Here is a 22500-nt window from a genome sequence, read left to right as displayed (position 1 = left end):
AGCTTCTTGAAAACTAAGAAAGAGGAGTACTTTATTGAGTGGAGATCCGCCAGTATCAGGGAAACTGTGAAGAACCCTCGAAGTGGCGCCAGATATCTTTGCTTTACCCTCTTCGTACGTTCACAAGATATGAAGACGGAATTCACCAGAACATTGAGTAATTTTGATTTTCAGTGGACAAAAATCTTGTACTAGAATAATTTAAAGCATATTACGTCCTTTCTTACATTTTTCAAGGGCTAAAGATGTAATAAATCATCTCAAGACCCATAATTATGGCTCTTGATCATCTGTAGTAACACCAAAAAATTTCTTATAGGAGCCCAAGGAAATGAATATCAAATTTCACAAAATTACATCTTACACATGAAATTTTTGGAATTTTACCTGTATAATCACAATTCTTGTGAAATTTGACATTTATTTTCCCGGACTTCCATGAGAAATTTTCTTTGGTGTTACTACAGATGATTTATTACATCTTTGGCCCTTGAAAAATGTAAAAAAAGAATGCACTATTCTTTAAATTATTCTGATACAAGATTTTTGTCGACTGAAAATTAAAATTACTCAATTTCCTGATGGATTCCGTCCGTCTTAAGCTTTTAAAGAAGTCTTTCATGTTATCTTAAGACAATGCAGCAAAAGCTAAAATCTCCTCTTTAACTGTTGTTTTTTTTCTCATTACGGTGTCTGGTGAAGCTCTTCTTTCTCGCCATAGTTTAACGTTGATTATAGAAATATCTTCCCTTTCTTTGCGCGGAACAGTCTGATATGTTTAATCCCTCAGCTTGGGCATTTTCCGATCAGCAAATAGCCTCATTGGGTCTAAGTTTGCTATCCAAGATGAGAGCAAAAAGCGTCCTGTCAAGAAATAAAAAGGACACACATCGCAAACTTTAACATCAGACTGTGCAAACGCCGTTTTTGTAAAGGCTGCCTTGGCCCGAAAAGTTTTCAAGTTGCAAGGCCAAACCTCGTTTGGGATGGAAAAATGCTAAGAAAGCAAAAAATGGAGAATTCTTCTGTTCGAAAAAGCCAAAATTAAGATTTCCAAAATTCGCAATTCCAATGTTTGGAAACGCCAAAATTCACAATTCCAAAGTTTGGAATAGCCAAAATTCGCAATTCCAATGTTTGGAAAGGAAAAGTCCAGAATTCCAATGTTTGGAATTGCCAAAAATAAAGAATTCCAATGTTTGGAAAAGCGAAAATTCGCAATTCCAATGTTTGGAAAAGTCAAAATTCAAAATTCCAATGTTTGGAAAAGCCAAAAATATAGAATTCCAATGTTTGGAATAGGCAAAATTCCTATTTCCAATGTTTGGAAATGCCAAATTAAGAATTCCAATGTTTGGAAAACCCAATATTCACAATTCCAATGTTTGGAAAAGCCAAAAATTAAGAAATTCCAATGTTTGGAATAGCGAAAATTCGCAATTCCAATGTTTGGAAAAGCCAAAAATATAGAATTCCAATGTTTGGAAAAGCCAAAATTCACAATTCTATTGTTTGGAAAAGGTAAAGTGCAGAATTCCAATGTCTGGAATTGCCAAAATTCCTAATTCCAATGTTTGGAAAAGCCGAAATTCACTATTCCAATGTTTGGAAAAGCCAATAATAAAGAATTCCAATGTTTGGAATAGCTAAAATTCGCAATTCCAATGTTTGGAAAAGCCAAAATTCACAATTCTAGTGTTTGGATAAGCGAAAGTTCATAATTCCAATGTTTGGAAAAGCCAAACTTCACATTCCAATGTTTAGAAAAGCCCAAACTAAAGAATTCCAATGTTTGGAAACGCCAAAATTCACAATTCCAAAGTTTGGAATAGCCAAAATTCGCAATTCCAATGTTTGGAAAGGAAAAGTCCAGAATTCCAATGTTTGGAATTGCCAAAAATAAAGAATTCCAATGTTTGGAAAAGCGAAAATTCGCAATTCCAATGTTTGGAAAAGTCAAAATTCAAAATTCCAATGTTTGGAAAAGCCAAAAATATAGAATTCCAATGTTTGGAATAGGCAAAATTCCTATTTCCAATGTTTGGAAATGCCAAATTAAGAATTCCAATGTTTGGAAAACCCAATATTCACAATTCCAATGTTTGGAAAAGCCAAAAATTAAGAAATTCCAATGTTTGGAATAGCGAAAATTCGCAATTCCAATGTTTGGAAAAGCCAAAAATATAGAATTCCAATGTTTGGAAAAGCCAAAATTCACAATTCTATTGTTTGGAAAAGGTAAAGTGCAGAATTCCAATGTCTGGAATTGCCAAAATTCCTAATTCCAATGTTTGGAAAAGCCGAAATTCACTATTCCAATGTTTGGAAAAGCCAATAATAAAGAATTCCAATGTTTGGAATAGCTAAAATTCGCAATTCCAATGTTTGGAAAAGCCAAAATTCACAATTCTAGTGTTTGGATAAGCGAAAGTTCATAATTCCAATGTTTGGAAAAGCCAAACTTCACATTCCAATGTTTAGAAAAGCCCAAACTAAAGAATTCCAATGTTTGGAATAGCCAAAATTCCCAATTCCAATGTTTGGTAACGCTAAAATTTAGAATTCCAATGTTTGGAATACGCCAAAATCTAGAATTCCAATGTTTGGAAAACCCAATATTCACAATTCCAATGTTTGGAAAAGCCAAAAATAAAGAATTCCAGTGATTGGAATGGGCAAACTTCCTATGTCCAATGTTTGGAAATGCCCAAATTAAGAATTGCAGTGTTTGGAAAAGCCAAAAATAAAGAATTCTAATGATTGGAATATGCAAAATTCCTATGTCCAATGTTTGTAATAGCCAAAATTCAGAATTCCAATGTTTAGAAAAGCCCAAACTAGAGAATTCCAATGTTTGGAATAGCCAAAATTCACAATTCCAATGTTTGGAAACGCCAAAATTTAGAATTCCAATGTTTGGAAACGCCAAAATCTAGAATTCCATTGTTTGGAGAAGCCAAATTCACAATTCCAATGTTTGGAAAAGGAAAAGTCCAGAATTCCAATGTTTTGCTGAGCCAAAATTCAGAATTCCAATGTTTGGAAAAGCCAAACTTCACATGCGTTCCTCCATACTAACTGAGTGCCTTCCTCCATATATAATTGAGTGGATAGTCGTTTCTTTTCATATAGAAGAACACAATAGAAACAATAGGGTTGCCTAGAGTTGCTCGTTAAGTAACTTTAGCCCGGAGAAGAGAAGCGATCACCTAGCAACGCGAGAAACGGCTTACTATATCTTATTTAGCGCTAAAAATCGATATATAAACAAAACACACACATGCGTACACAAAGTAGAGCTGAAAACTCTTTGTATCAATTTTGTCTGACTATTACAACACCGTTTTCTCCGTTCTATCTCAAGGAAATGAAAAACTATTGAAGTCTTGTCATTTTCACGCGCCGTTAGTCAGTTAATTATGCGAGTTAACAACCCGACATTTGCATTTGATCTTAGGGTTTAAAGGGTTAATTGGAAAAGCCAAAATTCAGAATGCTAATATTTGGAAAAACAAAAACACTGAATTTAAATGTTTGAAAAAGAAAACTTCCAGAATTCCATCCAGCGATAAGTGTTAGAGAAACATTGCGTTATCCACTTGACGGAAATTTTTCCAGTGGACAGCGTTTTCCACCTTTCCAGAATCTGGGACGTGAAGTAATATATCAAACATGAGATGCAGTGTTTCATCACCAGATGAAACACCGAGAAGAGAGTTGAAAATACGACGCGCAGCGGAGTATTTTTGACGAACTTCGAGGTGTTTCATCTGGTGATGAAACACTGTGTCGAATGTTTGATATTTCTTCTCAAACGAAATCATTTTTGAAGGAGAAATTAAGGATGCAAATACTAAGCAGTGTTTCATCCGATTTCCAAACACTCATTAAACATTAATTTCCTTTGTATTTTCTTAATGAATTATTAATGAGTTTGAGAATGTCAAATAAAGGTAGCTGAAAGAGAAAGTTTAGGCACTTACTAGCATGACTGACCAATATTCAATTGCTGACATAATAAATAAGGGCTAAAACCCTCTTAGATTGGAAACAGAAATGAAACGAATATAGTAATTGACTCCGATAAAGATAACGTCTTCCGGTAGTAACATAACCAAGAATTCGATGAAGTGATCAAATACTGATTTGTGACATTATCTTTAAAACAAACTATAGCTTTAGCTTTAGCTTGTATGTTTTGTTTTCCAGTGAAATCTTAGGGGAATTTTACCCCTTTTCTTTTTATAAATCATGCTTGCATATGCACGGTAACAAAACGAAATTGAAGTAGTTCTCTAGAGTATCACATGACTCACATTGGGAAAACAGAACTTACATGATGAGAATCCCTATTGACCTATTATCATATACATGCATCTAAATACTATTCTCTTATTGGTTAAACCTCACTTGTATCGTCAATGCTACTGGTAAGAATTAACGAGACATTGACAATTCTCGGAAAAAAAACTCCCTTAATAACCGCCTGTGTTAATTATAAAGGCGTTGCCCATGACTCAATATTCAGTGTGTGTTGATCTTATTCTACGTAAACTTGGATCAGTTGGTTAGGTTTGCTTTAACAGCTCCGGAACTGTTAAATTGTATCTCCCTACTTCAAGAAGTTTTGTTGAAGTCCGATTTTGCCAGTTAAAGGTAAGAATAAGGATCTTGTTGACTGCAGCGTTTATAGTGAAACCTCGTTATAACGAAGGGGCAAGGACCAGGCAGAATATGTTCGGGAGAACGAGGTTTCGCATATCGAGATTCTTTTCCATATACTTTATCACTGAGCCTCTCTATGATTACCTGCAGACAGCGATTTCGTCGCGCGTTTTCCATTACACTGCAAATCGTCGGTTTTTTTCGGGCGAAATCGTTGCATATCAGACTGATATCAAGAATTTTTTTGCGTGGTAACGCTACTAACCAGCTCAGTGCAACCCGACGACGACGGAAACGAGAAAACTCTGAACGTGCAGCGCACTTTTTTGTTAGGTTTTTTTGGCATCATTGCAGGACTAACGTTGTCAAACCTTCTCGAAATAGTAATGCGATCGTCGCGACTTCAATTTCGTCGGAAATACCCATACAGAGGCTCATTATTAATGGGGAAAAAATATCGTTGGTTAAAGCGGGGACTTCGTTGTGTAGAGGTTCGTTATATCGAGGTCCCACTCTACGTATAGTTCAACAAACTAGCAGGATCAAGTCTAAGGCATTACGGGCCCAGCTTAGTGATAAACGTGATAGTATTGACACCATCTTTGTGTTTTGCATTTTGCGTGTTGTCGCAAATATCAGGTTGTTGTAGCTTTGCCCTGGAATAGACTGAATAGCGACATCACATGATTCTCCAGTAATGATATTTAAACCGCGCTTAAATTGCGAACCCAAGTTTTAATAAATTCTTATCGACTTTGAATAACTCTTTCCAAGAATAAGGTATCGAAAAACTAAAAAGGTCATTTTAACATACAAATTCACATTCAACCCTTCTTTTATTCGCCTTAATTAACTTTCGCTTGACCTCCATGCAGCCAGATTGATACTACTTTCATCTGTTTTCTAATTTGGAGGGATGAATTAGCAGTGTATTCAGACTTTTGTTTCATTTTCCTCATACAGCATTCACTCAACAAAACAGGACTTATTTCTGTTTCGATCGTGTCTGCTGATAACTATTTGTATCAGATCGCTCGGCTCGGAGCCGGTCCTTCAAGACTCCTTCAAGTTAACCGTACTTTAATTATTAAATTATTTTCCTTACGCTTCCGTTGGTTATTCTATACCCAGTGTGGCTCTCAGCTCTATACTATGTTTATACTTCGAGTTGGAAGTATTTACGTGTTAAAAAAGAATGCCGAAAGTAAGCCTCGGGACTTTTTTGAGGGACTTTTTGCACGAAAAGAGATAATCAGGATTATCAAAAGTAAATCGGCTGGGCTTCTAACCAGGGGCACCCAACGAGAATATAGTTCAAAACTACTTAAACATAGCGCTGTTGAACGTATTTTAGTAATTTAACGGTAGTTTATATTTAAAATATAGGTATATTTTTATCCCCTAAAAATTTTTCATCTGTTCGGATTTCCTAGCTGAAAGTCTAGTGATCCGAAAGTTATAGAGATTAAAACTTGCCTTTTCGAAAATTTCAGCCAGGTAAAAGGCTCCCGAAAATTCTAGGTGACCTTTTTAGGGTAAAAATCAGTTAAAATGGGCAATTATGCCATTTTTTTTTTTGGGGGGGGGGGTGGTCGAAAATCCTAGGAGAGGCAGGCAAGCAAAAAATTTAACAACAAATGTTCCGAAAATTCTAGATCTCAAATCGTCTTCCGAACAGATAATTTCCAAAAATTGTCGTTGGGTGCCCCGTCTATACCTGCAGCAGCATGGAGGGATTTGAAACAGCACTTCCTCCGTGTGTATGTATGTACGGTCGAAGCTCTCGTAACCGATCACCTCGGAAATTTGAAAAAGTGGTCATAACTAGAGATGCTCGCTTACGAGAGTGGTCACAAGGAGAGTTTCGACTGTATATGGTGAAGTATGGGCATTAATTAGGGAAAACGGAATTGACTAATCCACCCTTAAACATGATAGGACTTAAAGCATTAATTGGTATTAGCTACCGTACACGTAACTTACAATTTATCGTACCGTAGTTTACACTTATAAGGAAACTCAAAATTTATGGGAATACCCCCAAACGCGTGGACGCTCATGTCCTGTCTTCCAAAAAGGTATTGATCAATAGACCTTGTCACGGCTTTGGAAGCCATACAGACATACAGTTAATCCTTTGCTGTTTATCTTTAGTTTAAAATTCATATTTTTTTCAGAACAGCCGTTTGACGGAAATTATTCGACGTTAGATTCTCTTACAAACACCGTAATTTCTCAAGCGCTTGTCTACTCGTCAAGATTGAAGGTCTATGGCATTTTATTCAAGGGAAATTCCCAAAAATAAACCCCAAAGGCCTTGTATTGGGGGGAGCTTAGTATGGAGGTGTTTTATTGGCCCTAAAGCGTTTTTCGGTTTTTTTTTCGAGGGAGGAGGATGTTTGGCGAGGCCTATTTTGGAAATTTGTCGGAGCTTTTTCTGTTTCTATTTTTTCATTCACGTTGTTATGTTCTCTCCTCATCAGAATATTTTCGTAGAATATTCGTTTAGAAATATTATAGTTCAAGTATAACTTTAATATTGCAATAATTCAACATAATTAGCCACTGACAGAATCAAGTTGTCGAGTATCCGCGAAATCCTTGGCTTCATGGCTTTCTGGCTAGTCGAAACTGCCCCAAGTGACGTCATATCACCCGCGGAAGAAAAACTGGACTTTGATGATACTACTCTACGAGGTAAGGAACGATTTTTTGCTATTCAGATCCCAAGCGTTGTAAAATATCAATTAACCTTAGGAATGAAATTCAACATATCACTTGCTAGCGCACTTGCGTAGCACTTGCTAATAGTTTCACTGTTCAGTGTGGGAGAAGCGTTGCGTGACGAAACAAAGAACGGCTGCGGAGCAGACTACGTTATCACGTGTTCCATTCAATTCCAGTGTTTATGAACGAATCATTTTCGAGTAGATAATTATTACTTAACTGTTTTCAGTCCATCTTTTCTCTTTTTGATGCAGGGTCACCAACGACTTTTTTCTGATAAGCGTGATTATGATAAGCGTTCGATTCGTCTAAGATATTCGCAGTTTTTCTGACTACTAACTTACGTAAGGTTAACGGGGGGTGGTTTTTCCACATTTTTATTACTAAAGATATTGCGATTATTGATAAAAAGGTCTCCTGAAAGTTTTGCTATAGATACAAAATGTCCTCTAGAATCTTTTAATGAAAGTATGCCTACTCCATGCCCTCAAACTTTCTACCAGACCTGTCAGGGTAACAGCTTCGACAAGAGACCTCGTTATTCTCTCTTGGTTTTGAATGAGACGTAAAAGGGGCCTAAAACTTTGGAGACGACTATAGTCTCCTAAAGACATCCGAATAGATAAATAGTTTTGAGGGTAGCTCCAAATAAACCAAACAGGTCTGAAAAGCATAGAAAAAACCATTTGAGACACTTTTGACTTATCTTGAAACATTGGGTCGTAGGGTCTCGTAGGGTGACCCCTTTTCGCGAGTATTTGTTACGTGAGTTTTTCATTGGCCGAGAGCCTAGCACTTGACCTGCAAATAACTGCTTACAAATAATAGTCTGCTCGTGCGCAATGTCGTCCAACTGTGTTCGGCTTAAAATTAATGTTTGGCTGCAAATATTATAATATTTCTGTTCATGCGTAAATGAAACCCGCTCTTGCAATCGCTCTTGTGTGAAAATGGTGCGCAAAATGGAAGATATTCATTAAAAAACAAACTCGGTGACCGAATGATAAAACAATTATCGAACTAGGTTATCGCAAATTATCGTGCGTCAGTAACTCGCAGATTAATTATTTGCCGCAGCCTTCGGCCTCGGCAAATAATTGATCTGCTCGCCACTAACAAATCACGGCATTTTGCCCAACCTCGTCCAACAATTGTTAAAACTTACGAAAAATATCAACTTACTAAGTTTTTTAGTAAAACATGGGCCAGTATTTTGGCTTGGTAAAAAAACGGCTCGAGTATGCAAACTTTTTTTATTTCAGCTATAGCTGAGGTGTACTTTGATGAAGGATACAAAGAATTTAAGAAAGGAGAATTCCGCAACGCTGTGTATTTCTACACGGAAGGAATTAAAGTGAAATGCAAGGATGACGAGCTAAATTCAAAGCTGTACTTGAACAGGGCGGCAGCGTTATATAAACAAATGGGTAAGATTTGTGTACGTTTTCTCGTTATATTTCTACTTTACCTCATGAAACAAAATATGTTTATAACATGTAAACAGTAAACTGCAGCTTATAAGCGCTGGGCTTACACATACGTTTTGCATTACTGGTTTTTGATTGATTAGTTTCAAGACGTCATAATAAATCGGATTCATTCATATACATCTAGAACAGAAGCTAATGGGGTGGGGGTGGGGCTGTATCCGGGGGCCTTTTCATCGGATGTTTTTTGTTGTTTATAGTTACATGGGCCCTTTACTTGGGGAGGGGGAGATGGGGACTTATCAACCGCAGTTTACGGCAGGCACATATGTTGAAGTAACAATTCTTTTAAGGTGTCACTCTGAAAAGAAAAAAACAAGCAACAACAGGACAAGAACAATAAAAAACTATTTAAAATTCATGATTGAGCTAGATTTCTCAAGTAGTTTAAGGCCTGAGACTAAGAGGGTTACCTGTGGAAAATTAATTTTTGGCTATAACTTTGGCATAGATGATGGCACTGAATCAAAATTTGGCACACATAAAAACCCATCGTCCATCACATTTTTAAGTATAATATTGTGCTAATAAGTCACGTGACATATCACGTGACCATTTAGCTAAAAATCGTAAACTATTGAGCAATTGGTGCCCGGTTTAAGAAAAGATATCGAGCAATAACATTTTTCTAATTCATATTAAATATATTTAACACTTCACGTTTTGTAGACTATCCAATGCACTTCAATAAAAAATTATGTGGAAAAATATCATTTCAAATGCCCAAATTTAATCTTGAATTATTTAAAACTTTAATTTTAAACTTCGCGTACATTTATTCCAAACGTAGGAAGTTAGGTATGTTTATCCTCTTTCAGAAATACCAATTTGTTTATCCAAACAAAGTAAATTTCCCCACCAATTCGCGAATTTTTTCATTTTCAATTTTTGGTCACGTGACATGTCACGTGACCGTAAGACACAAGAAAACCTCAAGATATACTTTTGGGGAAAAATTCATTTAGTTCTAGGTCTCCTAGCGAGGGATATTGCCAATCATTCTTATTCTCAGAACGCACGGGTGACCAGGCCTTTTAAAAACCCCTTGAGTTAAATAAAGTGAAAGAGAAGTAGATAAAAGGCAAACGGATATAGCTGTTGTTGACATGTATTAGTTATGAGACCTTAAGAACCAGGTTCCTTCTCATTTTAGTGATTTCGCTGGCGTTTTGCTTTGTGTTTTCCATTGCCAGGAAATGTACATGTTACGGACACACTTGAAGATGCAAGAATTGCCCTTCTGTTGCGGCCCCAGTTAGTAGAAGGTTAGTTAAAGGTTCATTCAGTCAAGCAGCGGTAGTTATCAAGACTAGGAAAGTAAATTAAAGACCGTACATATTGCCGCTCTTCATGCAAACCCTTCTGACCACGCCAGGCGTAGTTACGGTGTTTCGTAGGTCAAAACACTTCCCAGAATATAAACCACGCCCAACAATCCAAAAACCCTTCCCAGAAATTAAATGGCGATACATGTTTGCATTACGGAAGGTGTTTTGGATTCTGGAAAGGGTTTTTTCCCTACAATCCATTGTAACCGGTTCTTCACATCTTAGGCAGAGCACCATGGTACAACCTTTTTGGTCGCCACGGCGAGTAGAAAACATTTTGGCGACTAAAATTGCAGCGAACGTCTGCGACCAGCGTTCGACGGTCATGTGCCAAGCCACAGTGTTTATGGTCTTTCTATGAAAATGGCGGCTGCACACGCTGAACCGCTGACCAGTATGAATGTGGGCATTGAATAGACCCAGGCTCTCATTAATGTTGGCTAGAAACCTCTGAAATATATCTAGCCGGATTTATGAAAACCGCACCAGCTGGCTCCTCGAGGCCACACAACTTACACTGACTCAACTAAAGTAAATATTGCCAAGAAACTGTGCTCTTACCCATGGTTCTCTTAAGGTGACTCTCTTATTGGTTCCTGATAAGCAAACAAACATTCAAAGTCCATCAAAAAGACACTCTGGACTTAGCCATACACTCTAGCCGCTTGAAGGCTCTACATGACAGAAGATGCTTGAGACTTAAGCAAGTTCTAAGCAGAGAATTTATGGCCACATCACCCCCCTGACTTTCTCCCCCTCCAGCCTAGCACGTGCTTGAGGGGAATGCTCTCATTGGCCAATGGGCCTCGAACATTGAACATTAAAAGAATTTGACATGACAAACTTAAGGCAGACATGATGAGTGCACTGACTCTCCCAGAGCAAGACTAATGGACAGTACCTCGCTTTTGCAGCACCCTCCCCCCCCTAGGGAGGGACTGAGCTTGACAATGAGACCAACCAGGACAGCAAGCCCCCAATGTTTATTCTCACCGCATTGACCAGAAACCTGACTATCGCCAGGTTCCTGTGCGAATATTCTGGGCCGTTTACGTTTTGAAGTGTGTTTTCAAAAATTCGGCTAGATACATGTTGGCTGTTTGCCTGTTTCTCGGTGAATTTCATCACTTTAGACAAATTTTCCTTTTTGATGATACAAAAATCTTGCTAAAATGCTGGTATTATGCTCCATGCTTTTGCCATGCTATTATGCTCAAAATAATGCTAGCATAATATCCCAAAGCCTGTCGCAGACGTTACTAGCCTAGGACCAGGCTCCGCAGTGGCGGAAAAGGCCAAAAGACGTGGTCAAATTGGTAGCCTGGGGAAGGGGAAAGGGCGGCGGAGCCTGGAGACATGCCTTTGATTCTGCCGTTCCATGATACCAGATTCTGGTACCATGCTCTGATTGGACAAATTGATTATTACTGACTTTTACGCAATTTTGATTAGACAAACCTAATAAAACGGACCACAAATTCAACAGGAATACACTCAGACTGAATAGTCTGCTGCATAAGGTGCTAAACTTACAAATTGTTCCTCCCCGGAATATAAACTCTACCAATAGCAAGATTTCGCCTGGTACATTATGAGAAGCCATGTTACCGAGCATTATGACGCGAACTGCGAACTTGAGGGATCTCGGCTTGAGAATCTATTCGGCTCTTCTTCACCGGTCGCATGCCGCGCATTTTCCTATGAAACGTCCTTATTTCTCTTCGTCGAAGCTGGTGTTATTCCACTTGGCGATCGAAGTTAAGTAGATCTCTTTGCTTGCACTCTTTTCATCTCGAATTCAAATATTTGCATACAAAAGCGACATAATAAGCCCGTGCTGACATCCGTGATGAAAACTTGACGTGTTGACATTTCAGTGCTAAGCTAATTGCTGGAGGGCGGATCGGCGGCATCAAAGGTATGTCTCCAGGATCCGCCACCCTTTCTTCCCCCCAGACTACCTCTCGGCTCGTTTCGCTCGTCGATTTCTTTTTTCGCCCTCCCATTTTTTTTCTCTTTTGTCCCCCAATGTCGAGCCTGCTCCCAGGCTAAGACTGAGGTTAGTGACTAACTGAGGTTAAATTACGTCTGCGACGCAGGTTACCATGGCGACCAATGTTGCAGCTGTTAACATTTCACATAGATCATTCTCTCTAGCTTTTAATCCACCGCCATAAATTTCTTGTCATGCTGAATGAACACTTAAGAGCGACTGTCAGGAAATATCAAGCATTGGGTGTTGAAAAATAGATTTCTCTCATTTTTTGTTTTGTCCATAGATAGCTTTTAGGTAAAAAAAACGCGATATCGATTGTTCCCGCCAAAAGCCTTTTATCAGTTTTATTTGGGAGAAAAATTAGAATATTGCTTTTTGAGGTCGGAGTCTCAAAATTGCGTAATTTTTAACCTGGAATTCGCCAACATCAACTTTCCTCGCGTTCGAAAACAAAGCTGCACGGAGAAATTTGGACACTTCCCGACAACAGAACAACTCTGTTTCTTTCACTAAAAGATACTTTCAGGAAAATAGCGAGACTCGTCGAACTGAAATAATTCCAAAATAAGGAACAGGTTTTCACGATAACAAAAAGTCTATTACTCATTTTCGACGGCAATATTTAACGTGTGGTATAACTACAAATTTTCTTCATCCTAGTTAAATCACACATTTAGACGTTCATCCTAAACATACTTGGGAATTGGCTTGGCTATCTATCGACAAAAAAAAAAATGAAAGAAATCGATTTTTCAACTCTTGTCACGAAATCAAGATTTTGCTCGATTTTTCCTGACCGTCGCTCTTAATTTACTTTGAAGTAAAAATTAATATATTCTCTTTTTCTGTAGATCTGTTGTTTTACGTGGAACAACGGCCAATCTTACACTGAACTGTTAGATTTTTATCAGCAGCCTTAAATTTTTTGTCCTGCAAAATGAGCACTTAATTTACTTTAATTTAAAAAGTAAACTATTCTCATTTTCTGTAGATCCGTTGTTTCGTGTGGAACGCGAGGAATACGAGGAAATGTATCAACTTTTTCACTTCGAAGCAAGCGTTAAGTATGTATCCGGACATTACCAGGAGGCCGTGCGTTTGTTTAAATCGTGTCTTAAAACTGCTAAAAACCTTGGAGAAAGAATTCCAGAAGGAGTGGCATATGCAAATCTTGCTCGCTGCTATTTCAACATGGAAGATTATAGGAAAGCTATAGAATTCTATGAACTCTGTATGAATTGTATGGAAGAGACAGACGATAAGGATTTTAAAGTTGACATTTATAGGTGTCTTGGTAATGCGCATTTTAATCTTGAACATTTCAAGAAGGCCATAGACAACTATCAAATTGGTCTACAAATTATCGAGGAAATAGGAGACGTTGCTAAAAAAGGAAACATGTATAAAATTCTTAGCGAAACTTATTCAACAACTGGAGATTACAAATGGGCGATATATTACCAAGAATTGCGTCTCAAAGCTTCTAAAGAAATAGGAGACAGGACTGCAGAACGCAACGCATATTTCCAACTTGCAGAAGCTTATTACCATAGCCAGGATTCTGAGCGGGCGATACAATTTTGTGAACTCTATCTGAATGAAAGTAAATTACCAGCAGAAAGATCTGAAGAAGGAATCGTATGTTTAATTCTCAGCAACGCTTGTCTTAAAACTGGTGACTTTGAAAAAGCTGTGGCCTACCGACAACGTAGTCTGGCTCAATTAGGGGACAAGACAAGCCAAGGTAACGCATACAGTGATATTGGAAAGGCATACCTCGATCTTGGTGATTCAAAGAAAAGTATGCAATGGTTCAAGCAGCATCTCCTCTTTGCAAAAGAAAATGGGGACAGACCCGGAGAAGGGCGGGCGTTGAAGGGTATCGGTGTCGCGCATTTGAAGCTCGGAAATTTTAAGGCTGCAATAAAGGACTTTGAACTGTGTCTAGAAATTGCCAAAGAGATTGGAGAAAAAACCCGAGAAGCTTCTGCCCTTGAGGGTCTTGGCCTGGCACATGACTATCTCGGTCATTTCAAAGCGGCTATGGAGTTTTTTGAACTCCAGTTACAACTATCCCAAGATACGGGTGACAAGGAACTCGAAAGAAGTTCGTACTGTAATCTTGGAAATACATGTCTCCACCTAGGTAACTTCAAGCAAGCCTTGGTCTTCTACACCCAACTACTAAACATTGTAAAAGAATCAGGAGACAGGAAAGGAGAAGAAGTCGCATATGGCAGTCTTGGTAATGTTTATTACAAGCTCGGATTCTTCAAAGAAGCAATTGAAAACCACGAGCGCCAGCTAGAAATTGTCAAAGAACGGAGAGACAGAGAGGAAGAAGCAGTGGTTTATGGTAATCTTGGGAACGATTACAGAAGCCTTGGAAACCTGCAAAAAGCTAAACACTACTACGAACGGAATTTAAAAATCGTTAAAGAAATTGGAGCAAAGGCTATGGAGGGAGGAGTCTACGCTAACCTCGGTATTGTTTACCGTAATATGAAAGATTTCGAAAAAGCAATAGAAAACCACAACAGGAATCTTCAAATATGCAAAAAAATGGGAGACAGGCCTGGGGAGGGACGGGCCTATGGAAATCTTGGACTCACTCATGGTGATCTTGGAGACTTTGAAAAAGCCCTTGAATATCACAAACTTTGTCTTGAAGTTGCTAAGGAAGTAGAAGATAAAGCTTGCGAGGGATACGCGCGTGGGAACACTGGCATCACCTACCTCGCACTAGGTGATTGCGAAAGGGCTTTACAGTATCTTGAATGTCAGAGGAAAATTGCCATTGAGGTGGGAGATGAAATAGGACAAGTACTCGCTAATTATCATATAGGATATGTCTTTGAGTCAACGGATTCTCTTTGTAAGGCTCTTCATTGTTTTGAATCCAGTGTAAGAATGCTTAATGATATGAGAATGCGTCTGCTATCAAACGAGGAGTGGAAAATTGGCCTGAGAGACGTTTATAAAATGGTTTATGCAGGTTTGTGGAGAGTTCTGATTAATCAAGAAAAAATCACGGAAGGATTAATTGCTGCTGAGCAAGGACGCGCACAATCCTTAAAAGACCTTATGGAATCGAATTATGGCTTGAAAACGGCTAATGGTAGACGCACAGCGCAGGAAATGTCAATCAATGACACATTAAGCTGCGTTTCATCAGTTATAGTTTTTACAGCCAAATGCAGCCACCTCACTTGCCATTGGGTTTTGCAAAAAGAGAGTGTTTGTCTAAGGAAACTATCGATTGCATACAATATACAATGGATGCTAGAAGTTGCGCGTGAGAAGATTGGCGTGAGAGATGGCGCACAGTGCGAGGATCGGTCACTGGACAGGTTACGAAACAACGAAGGGGAAAGTGAAGGGTGTGTTCAGAGGCGTCCGGCTGCACTGCCCAATCAGGATAATCCGTTCAGAACATTGTATGATTTGACTATAAGTCCTATCATTGATTTAATTCATGGCGATGAGCTGATCGTAGTGCCTGAAGGTCCCTTATGGTTGGCCCCCTATGCTGCATTCAAGGACTCGAATTCGAGATACCTCAGTGAATCATTTCGAATTCGTTTTATTCCCTCTCTGCTCAGTTTGAAACTAATCTTGGATTGTCCAGCAGATTACCACGCAAAGAACGGTGCTCTGCTCGTAGGAGATCCTTGGGTAGAAGAAGTTAAACTAAAGCAACTCCCATGTGCAAAGAAGGAAGTGGAGTTAATTGCTGAAACTCTTCACACTACACCCCTCACTGGTAAAGAGGCGACGAAGGATGAGGTGCTTAAACAGCTCTCCAATGTTGCACTAATTCACATCGCAGCTCATGGTCGAATGGAAACAGGAGAGATTGCGCTGTCACCAAATCCTACACGAGCATCTGAGAAGCCCAGGGATGAAGACTTTCTTCTAACAATGAGCGATGTGTTGAATGTCAGGCTGCGAGCAAGACTAGTTGTTCTAAGTTGTTGTCACAGTGGTCGTGGGGAGATCAAGGCAGAGGGTGTGGTCGGCATTGCAAGAGCTTTTCTTGGAGCTGGTGCTCGTTCCGTTCTGGTGTCACTTTGGGCCATTGACGACGAGGCCACACTGGAGTTCATGAAATATTTCTATCAGCATTTAGCGGAAGGAAAGAGCGCAAGTAAATCTCTGAATCAAGCCATGAAGTTCATGAGAGAATCGGACGAGTTCAGCGACGTGAAGTACTGGGCACCGTTTGTTCTCATTGGAGATGATGTTACTCTAGAATTTCAAGGGAGCCACGAGACGTTTTCCTCGTAAATAGGTCCAAGTTGTTCAAAGGGTGGATAACCCTTTATGCACTGGATAAATTCGGTGGATAACGCAATCGGTCTCCTTAATACTTATCCACTGGACAGTGGTTTATCCCGTCGATAGCGCTATCTAACGTTTGAACTACCAGGGCCTGATATTTGAAGTTCAATGACGACTTCGCCTCTCACTGTGCATGTTTACTGTGCTCCCTGGAACAGCTTACATATAATGAACGTGGCTTGTGAAGTTGACTCCTCATGCATAAGAGAACTTTTTCATACCTTCTGTATACGGGGAAAGTGGATCAAGAGCTAATAAAGCCCATAAGGAGAATGGGATTACCAGGCAGCTTACGACGATAACTAAGCTTTTAACTGTGCGCCCATTGTTATATACAAACATTTTGGTACTATATCTGTTAAGTAAATGTGTGTGTTTTCCCCAGTCCTTTTAATTAGTAGTTTGTAAGAGCTAATGTTGAGATCTCATTATTTTTTCTGGACAGTCTGATACTATGCAAAACTAAGGCACCTCCTAACACGAAAATATTTTGGATGTAGAAAATTGTGGAATATTCTTGTTTCGTCTTTCTAGTTATTAGAGACCTTTAGATTCTAAGACGAGTGCGAGACAACGAGTAGGAGATTTTCTCAGTACTAAGTAGGGCTTGCGCGTGAACCAGCGTCATTTTGGCGGGAAAACGTGGTAGCCGTCGTCTCTCCACTACGAGTTTTAGCGAGGATGTAGAAGTGGGGAAAACAAGTTATCAAATGTTAGAAGTTTTATAATTTTGCGATCGGGAGAGGGTGTAACCTCCTTCACTAAAGGTAACAGTGCTACCTTTTCTAGTTAAAAAATGGCAAATGAAGCTTTCCGGGGAGTCTATTTTGAGAATACGCGAAAAAACTTTACGTCAAATCTCGTACTCTTAGTCGTGCTCGTCCTTGAATCTAAAGGTCTCTATTAAAGTTTGTCGTGATAACATATGACCTGCGGTTGAACTACTTTTGATACCGAGCCATAATTAACGTGTTGGGCTGTGTATGGCGTTAATTCTGTAAAGTCTTCATTCTCAATAGATACATTAAAAGTTATCGTATGATGACTGAATCGCTAAGTGTCGATCATTGCTACAAAATTGTTGTACACCATTGTATATCTTTGATCTTGTCCCGCCTCGGTTAGGTTCGTGTCTTTTTGCAGGGTCAAGAATAAGTTGTAACTGGCCAATTTAATTTAACAGATACACTATCCATTATTGGTGTTGTCAAAACCAGTGGCAGAGCCCGGGGGAACTCCCCATAATGGTCTATACGGGGAGGGAGGGGGCTCCGCCCGAAACCGGTACCTTTTTCAGACCTCAGTATATGAGGGTGTAGGGATTTCACTAGTTTAAGTAGATAAAAGGGTTAGGAAATCTGCCATTTCTATCTGTAAACAGACCTGAAAGGGCTAACAGAATGATTTTGTGGCTGTGAAAAAGTTGTAAAAATTTCCTGGTTTTGTGATTTATTCATATTTTAAAGACAGTGCGTTTACAACAAGTAAAAGGGACGCAAAGTTCTGTACTGGCTATGTGAAAAGGGAACCATTTGTCAATGGGAGGTATAAGAAGGAAAGGGGTACTTTTATTTGTCAAAAATGATATATAAAAGGGTAGGGGGAGCCTCCTCGTATAAAATTTTGTTCAGTAACCTTCCCATTTTGCTCAGGCATAGCAGAGCAAACAGTTAAAAGATATATATAACTTCCTCAGATACATTTTGGTATTCTGTGATAACCTGTTTATTATACAACCCGATGTTTTCCCTTCTCACGTAGCCCGGGGGATTGACTGAAAATATTAATCGCATTTACTTTTTGAATGGCAAATGAAGAATTCCTGGGCATTACCGAGGTCACTGGCCAAAACAATTACCGAGACAATAAGGCTTCAGAACCCTTTCAGGTAGTCTTTGTCTTGATTCCGGCTTAGTCTTGACGAATACGAAAACGACGCTCGTCTCGTTCTCTTGTTCAACACCATGGAATCTCGGGGAAGTACTGTTGGGATTTCTTTGTGGGGGTGTGCCGCCCGGTTCTCCAAATCCTGACTCTATTTCAGACCAAAAAATGTGATTTTTCACACCCGTTTTCAGACCTTGCCTCTAAGAAATTATTTCATCATTTCATAGATTGAAACGCGAACAAAATCGATTTCTTAAAAATCCATTTCGAATTCGCATATTTCGCTTTAGTCTTACTCATAAGGAATTGAAACGACAAATACTTTTATTCCCTCTCATTGCTTCCCTCGAAAACCATATATCCGATTCCAGGCCAAAATGGGCAAAGTCTGTACCCGTTTTCAAACCAAAACAGCGCAAAAACGATACCCTTTGGAACGGCACATACCTATGTGGCGTATGTAAGGAAGTGCCCCACTGGACATTGAATTCCCCCGAGCAGTGGATGGGACGTTGTCTCGAGCAAGGAAATCACTACGACGATTTTAACTCCGACATCATCAACAACAACAACAATGAGCTTTATTTGCATGACCTGACCATACAAGTACCTACAGTATTGCAATAGCTGATCTATTCTATTCGTAGTTTTTCCACAGGTACCCGAAGCTCACGAAATATGTGTAGAGGGAATAACGGCAGGACTGAAACTCACTGGAATCGCTCCCTAAAACGGCCAAAAATGCTAAGAACATACCATACATAAACCAAGGTGAGAAGTCAGTCTGATGTATTTCTATTGCTATTTTTGCCCCCCAAATAGTATCGCTGAAATACAAACTATCTCTGAAAATCCCTTTTCAAACCCTCATAATTATTCTTTGTTACGCAACAGCGATTTCCACTTGTGAGCTTGGGGTACCTGTGGTCTTACTTCCGGCTTTTGTTGAATACGCAAGGGACAAAACCCTTCCAATACTTTCAGTTTCGTGTCGTTATTTACACATTTGAGGAATTTCACTTGTTCAATATAATTTCACTTAGTTGTGACAAGGGTAGCACGCAATATCAACATTGAAGTTAAGGTATAATTTCAATTATGTATTTTTTCGTCCCTCCTCGTCCTCTCCTACAGCGAACATTTCTTCGAGGAATGGCTGACACGTTGTCCTGAGCCAGCCTGTTTTCGACTAAACGGTTTCTTGATGATTAATGTTCGCTGTTGCAATTGGTTTCAGGATATTGGCCACGAATTCATCTTGCGTAAGAGGTATGTTGTTTGTCCTAAGTACTGTTAAAAATGGACCTAAGATAGACGCTCTACGAAGCTTTACTCTTTCCCTCAAGTCGCTGTCTTCGAACCGAAAGGCTTCATATAATAGGCGAGCTACTGGACGTGGATAACGGCGAAAATGCCGTGATCAAGCTAAAATTCTGCCAAAGGCTACAATTTTTTAAAAGACATTTACTTTTCAAGCGGCTACATAAAATTCAAAGTCCGAAAATAATCCTAGAATAAAACTGAAAGTGAAACCTCCGTCAAGCGACCCGGCCGCAGCCACCTTTTGTCCATACCGACCAGAGTTCTCTCTTTATTTCATCACCTCTATTGAGTGGCCAGCAAAACGTTTGATACACTTAGTGTGTTAAATCGAAGCAAAAAGTCTTTAAAATATCGACTTTGTGTGTGTTTTGTCTTAGGTTGTTGTCGCAGTATACTGGCGAGGTTGAAAATGTGTTAATTCTGTTGCATCCCATTAAATGGTATTGTCCACTGGTTGTTCTAGTAAGGTTTGACTTTGCTTAAAAGCCGCAACGAAAAAGTAACAGTGAAGCACTTTGCAACACATTCAAGGTTTAATTTTTTGCTTTTTGTCGGTAATAAGTTAAATGGAAAAGTTACTAGAATTATCATCTGCGAGAAAATGTGATTACAAGATCGTATCCATTTCTACGAAAAGCAGAAACATGGTTGCATTTGCAAATAAAATGGTGTCAATGGACAGATATTTATTAACCGATAAAATAAAGCAAAATGACGTATAGGAACTCACCAAGAAGGCCAAGGGTCTCGGGCAATTCCAGTTTATTTTACCATGGGTTAAGACAAGAATTTTTCTATCTTATCTGATATTTACTTTGAACTAACTTGGAACTACCATGCTAGAACAGTCGCTACGATGTTTCCGAGTAGATAAGTCGGGAAAGAGGAAGCGACTCTGCTGACATCTACAAAATCCATGGATTTGCCGATCATCCCGCGAATTGGATGAGAAAGACAAGTTCCACAGTTTCATCTGGATATTAAAGCTAAAGATAAACCAGTTTTCCCTGTGCGCGCACGTATTCTGGAGCTTCGCTGACTTTTTCTACGCCCACTCTCCATAACAAAACAAAATGGCTGCCGATTCGATTTCACGCAGTGACTTTGAGAAAATTATCAATTCAGTGTTTAGCAAACTGCGGCAGAGCACTAGTTTCATTTTTAGAAAAACAAGAAAATGCACCTCGTCTTCAGATGGATTTGTTTTGAATGAATGACACTATATTTCAACACTCACACTGTAAGCTCATATTAAGAGCTTAGCCTATTTTACTCGGGTGGACGGATCTACGATCCAGTAAATGTTACGTTAGGTGCTCACAAGGAATTGTAAAAGTAATTGATTTTTGTATGAACATTATCAAGGAATAATTTTTATGTTGGTCAATTCTTCTGTGTATGCTAATTCAAATACGATTATGAGAGCAAGGTGCATTTATGGCTCAGTCAATTCCAAGGGTGCCCATCCCCAGCCCCTCCCGGGCGTTTGTCAGGCCTTTGTCATCTTGTCGGTCCCGGCGGTGTGGAATTTGTCAGAAAACCTCTGCCCGGGGATGGAACATTTGTCATTTTTTTTAGACAGCTATAGATATTTCTATAAAGAATACTTTCAATGCTTTGAAAGAGAAGTGTGGTTTTCGTTCCATCACCACCCTACCCCACAGTTTTTTTTTGCAACCATCTAACAACTTGCTTCCCGCTATCGTGATCAGTTCACACTTGGAAGAAAAAATAATCAATGGTCGTTTGAAGAGTTCAAAGGGAGAGACACTTTATTTGTGAGCAAATGGTTGAGGCAGAAAGGTCCAGAAAAGCTCTTCGAGATATTTGAAAGCTAATGTAAACTTCCTGTTTTGTGTGATCAATGCGACGATTAACACGTTGACTGAACGGTTCCTTCGTGATGAGAAAATACGCATGTTAAGCTCGTCGGTTGTTTATTTATCATTTGCTATTTTAAATACCTTCGATAATAAGAAAGGTGTTATTAAAATTGTTGTTTATAGTTCTGTCATTGACATTAATCAGATGGATGTGATCCTTTTTGCAAGATTACAAGCGGCTTGGAACGATTTACGAAGGGTGCTTCACGCGTTTTGATCAGATTATTACAGTTTCCTTTAAGACGGCATTTGCAACTTATTTACTGGAAAATGCAATTTTGATTTTATCCCTGGGTAAAGCATTTGGATAAGTCCCACCGTGAGGCATTTGCAAAAACAACAAAACAAATGTTCGACAAATGCGCGGGGGGATGCGCAACCTTAAAATTTGCCAGAGCCATTAATTAACTGATCGATCAGGCACTATTTGAAATTTATTTGCAAATATATTCTAATGGTTTTCTTAGATTAATAATAGAAAATAGAATAATATAAGCTCATTTGCACTTTTTTGGAATGACAACTTCCAGAGGTCTCGCGATCGTTAGTTTAACAGCGAGACTGGGTCCTTTTTCTCCTTCTCCCTATCTTCTTGAGAGGCACGGTAAACATTTGAATTTGGAGCATGCTCAATATGAATTGTACAGGCAGTCGGCAGAGGTGTGTTTCTAAAACGAAGACCCAAAAAACGAATACCTAAGACCTAAGACCCATGGACTAAACGGAACGTTTTAGAAACACCCGTCGGCAGAGGCTTCGTCCTCTTCCCGACTCATCTAGGAAGATCGAAAGAGAATCTGTTCGCAGGCTATCTTGACAAACCCGCAGACTAAGTCAAAAGCAGTAATTATGATAATAATGTA

General features: G+C 39.1%; 2 protein-coding genes across 2 annotated transcripts in view; both read left to right on the top strand.

The window, feature by feature from the left end:
- The first annotated feature begins 14539 nt into the window (after positions 1-14539).
- On the top strand, positions 14540-17316 carry LOC140922856 (uncharacterized). Its single transcript, XM_073372891.1, has one exon. It carries the CDS (start codon positions 14661-14663, stop codon positions 16488-16490), a length of 1830 nt encoding a protein of 609 aa, XP_073228992.1. The 5' UTR covers positions 14540-14660; the 3' UTR covers positions 16491-17316.
- A 2092-nt stretch (positions 17317-19408) lies between these two features.
- The window catches only part of LOC140923063 (uncharacterized), a 13469-nt gene continuing 10377 nt past the window's right edge, over positions 19409-22500 (top strand). Inside the window, exon 1 of the mRNA XM_073373120.1 lies at positions 19409-19700. The gene's annotated coding sequence lies outside the window, so the exon portion shown is untranslated. The remainder of the gene's footprint in view (positions 19701-22500) is intronic.

Source organism: Porites lutea, chromosome 13 (genome assembly GCF_958299795.1).
Source record: "Porites lutea chromosome 13, jaPorLute2.1, whole genome shotgun sequence".
Classification (NCBI taxonomy): domain Eukaryota; kingdom Metazoa; phylum Cnidaria; class Anthozoa; order Scleractinia; family Poritidae; genus Porites; species Porites lutea.
This window is presented reverse-complemented; position numbering and strand designations above follow the sequence as displayed.

Coding starts and splice junctions, on each gene's coding strand:
- LOC140922856 (XM_073372891.1), top strand. CDS start 14,661: ATGGAGGGAGGAGTCTACGCTAACCTCGGTATTGTTTACCGTAATATG.